Source organism: Myotis brandtii, unplaced genomic scaffold (genome assembly GCF_000412655.1).
Source record: "Myotis brandtii unplaced genomic scaffold, ASM41265v1 scaffold691, whole genome shotgun sequence".
In the NCBI taxonomy this organism is placed as follows: Eukaryota; Metazoa; Chordata; class Mammalia; order Chiroptera; family Vespertilionidae; genus Myotis; species Myotis brandtii.
Genome location: NW_005370704.1, coordinates 300,169 through 303,525, shown reverse-complemented (window position 1 = coordinate 303,525; position 3,357 = coordinate 300,169). Strand labels below are relative to the sequence as shown.

The following is a 3,357-nucleotide window of genomic DNA, read 5'->3' as shown; positions in this document are numbered from 1 at the left end:
CAGCAGATGAGAGCTGGGCCTGGAGCCGGTGGCAGCCAGGGTGCAGGAAGCTGGTCCCCTGGGGGAGCCCGACTGGCAGAGGCAGGGGCAGTGCCCACCCCTCCCGGCCCCTCTGAGGGTGGCGGGCAGAGTGCATCACCCCCATTTCGCAGATGAGGACGCTGAGGCTGGGTCTGCGGCACTCGCACCTGCACCTCCTCTGGATCCCGTGGGGGGTGGAGGGTGGAACGGAGATGAATCAGAGTCACCCAGGTGTGGGCAGAGAGGTGCAGGCTGGGCCGGGCAAGGGGAGCTTCCTGGGCCCGGGTGCTTCAGGGGGGCACAGGGAGTCGGGCAGTGCCCTCCAGGCAGAGGGGGCCGCTGGGGCCAGCATCCGGGGAGGGGTGCTGGGCCTGTCAGGGCTGGGGTGGGGGTTGGCAGAGTCTTGGCCTGGCAGATGGCAGGACCAAGGGTGCCCCTCCCACCTGGCCACAGGCTGCGGGTCCCCCTCACCTCCACCCCTGTTTCCTGCGCCTCAAATTCCCCAGGAGGAAGTGCGAGTGCTGCTCCCGGCCCTGAAGCGGCCAGTGGGCAGCCCTGGGCAGGAGGGAGGCAGGCGCCGGTCAGGCCCTGGGGACCAGATTCCTCTCCTCCCCATCCTCTTCCTGGGCACCACGGGGCAGTGATCCAGGGGCTCTGCTTACAGCCAGCCTGGCCCCTGACGGGCTCGGCCCCCTGCACTCTCATCGTTCCCGCAGGGAAGGCAGGTGCTGCCCGGGCGCGTCTGAGCCCACAGAACAGCATGTCGCTGCAGCTGGGGCGCCACCTCCTCCAGGCAGCCCTCCCACCGTGCCCACCCCTGCTGCCCCCAGTCCCGTGCTGACCCTTCTTGTGGGCAGCCTCACTCACTCAATCCCCCAGCAGTCCCTGAGGTGAAGGGTCCTTATCAGCCTCCTTTTGCAAAGCAGAGTGGGAGCTGTCCGCAGCCTCCTGCAGCCTGGTGCCCTGGTGCCCCACAGCCTGTGCCCTGCAGCCTCCTCTCCCCAGGGTGGCATGCGTGCTGCGGGCAGGAGCAGTAGGGAGCCACGGCAGGTTCCTGAGCAGAGGAGGACGTGCAGGGCTTTTGCCTTAGGAACTGGGGTCTGATGGAGCTTCCAGCATGACCGAGCAGGGAGAGGGGTGCCCTCTGTCTCGGGGACTGGCGGCCAGAGCTCCTGCAGCTGCCCCCGTTCTGCAGGCCTGGCACCTTCTGGAGGCAGCCAGGGTCTCGGCTCGCTGGACCCAAGGTCCCCAGGAGGCCTCCCCACTGCTGTGAGCAGAGGGACGGAACAGAGGGAGAGGGAGGTGCCCGCCATGCCTGAGCCAGGACACCCCACACCCGTCGCCTGGACGCTATGGCCCGCCCCAGCTGGGCCCCCTAGGCTTGGAGCACGGCCTCTCCTTCCTTCTCCGTCCTCCGCTCCCCCCTCCCCATCCCCCATTGTGAGGTGGGAGAGGGTGGAGACTGGTTAGGAAGCCTGGCCTGGGGACCGCGATGAGCACCATCATCTGAGAGCTTTTGGGCAAAAGAACCCAGTGAGGGAGGAGCAGCCAAGTAGTGAACCCCTGGTCAGGGCTGGGCTGGGCCCCAGGGACCCCAGCAACCCTGGGGCTGGTGGCCTTGCCCCTGGGGGGGGGGCACAGCCTCACACCTGCCGGGCCAGTGCCAGGTGTGCTGACCTGGAGGGAAGGACGAGATGAGGGAGGGCAGGTGAGCTGGGGAGGAAGACCTGATGCCTCCGCCCCCACTCTCAGGGCTGGGGTTCACCCCAAGTGAGGGGCTCCCTGGGGAATTGTTGGAGGGGACCCTGGGAGGCTGTAAGGGGGTGGCCTCGGTGAGAAGGGGACACAGAAGAGCTAGGACGCGGGTCCTGGGCTCTGGGCGGGAGTCGTGGCAGGTGTGGGTGCCTCAGGGCTGAGTTTGGAGACGGAGGCAGCAGGGCCGAGCTGCAGAGGCAGGGCCGGGGGGACCCTCCTGTGGGTGTGCATGGGGCTGCGGGCGGTGAGCAGCGAAGGGGGTCCCCCAGGAGGAGGAAGATGGAGGGTGGGTGCTGCAGGCGGCGAGGCCCTATCCCCTCGGCCCCTCCCTCCCCATCAGGTAGTTCCGTCAGGGGGTCCGTCTCGGGGTCCTCGGGGCGCCACTCCTCTGTCCCCAGGACCTCTGGGGTCAGTGTTACCCGTTCGCTGTGACCCCGGCCTGTCAGAGTTGAAGCTGCTCAACCTCGTATCCTCCGTACAGGAGCGGCCCTGGGACCCCTCCCCGCCCCTCCTCCCTGCAAATCCCTCCTGCACACGCCTGCCCGCCAGGGTCTCCCCGCCAGCACCCTCACCCCTCACCCACTCTCGGTGAGTCCCTGGTCCCGAGGCCCCCGGCCGTGGTTCTGCCAGGCACGTGCCAGCCCCTGGTGCACCTGTTGCCCCAACTCAGAGCTGGGCAGCGCCAGGGCCAGTGGGAGGGAACCGGAGCCCGACAGAGGCTCGCAGGGACCCCGACTCCGGCCCAGCTAAGCCTGGCTCTGTGCTCTGTGCCCAGCCCCCTCCACCCCGCCAGCACCTCAGCCACCCATGCCGCAGAATTTGGGGGCCCTGTGGGGAGCCTGCCCGCCCAGAGGGCCCTGCGAGGCTGGTGGGCGTGTGGCTGACCCGCCCCTGCAGGCCGCCCCCTCCTTGCGGTGCCTCCTTAGGAAGCAGGTCCTCTGTGGCCTGGGCGTCCTCTTCTGGGAATTGGTTGCTTTGAGGGTTAGGAGAGGCCCCTGTGCAGCCGGGTGGCTCAGTGGCTGAGCGTCGACCTGTGAACCGGGAGGTCAGGGTTCGATTCCCGGTCAGGGCACAGGCCCGGGTTGTGGGCTTGATCCCCAGTGGGGGGCGAGCAGGAGGCAGCCAATGAATGATTCTCTTTCATCGTTGTTTCTCTCTCGCTCTCTCTCCCTCTCCCTTCCTCTCTGAAATCAATAAAAAAGTATTTTTAAAAAGAGGGGGGGCTGGACTCCTGGAGGAGCCGACCCCATGGGTGCATCATCAGCAAAGAGCGGACCCTGCCAGGTCCCCACCCAGGTCGGGTCTCAGCCCCAGGCTCCACCAGCCTCTTCCCCGGCCCAGGCCACACCCGAACCAGCCCCGGCTTTGGCTGATCTGCTGGGTGGGGGAGGGGAGGGAAGCCAGCGGCTTGGAGACCAGGAGCCGTGGCCGGTCAGGCAGACGCGCACCCGTCCAGCCAGTGGCCCTGGTGGGGCTGCCCGGCTGCCCTTAGCCTCCCGGGTGTGCAGAGAGGGCGATGGTGCCCCTTCCTGGACGCCAGGGTCACTGGTGCTGCCGGCCCGGGAGGAGCAGGGACCGTGA

General features: G+C 68.1%; 1 protein-coding gene across 1 annotated transcript in view; it reads left to right on the top strand.

Moving 5' to 3' along the window:
• The first annotated feature begins 152 nt into the window (after window positions 1–152).
• KCNT1 (potassium channel, sodium activated subfamily T, member 1) overlaps window positions 153–3,357 on the top strand; it is a 43,966-nt gene continuing 40,761 nt past the window's right edge. The window contains exon 1 of the mRNA XM_014529664.1: window positions 153–252. Within this exon, the coding sequence (XP_014385150.1) occupies window positions 153–252 (100 nt within the window). The remainder of the gene's footprint in view (window positions 253–3,357) is intronic.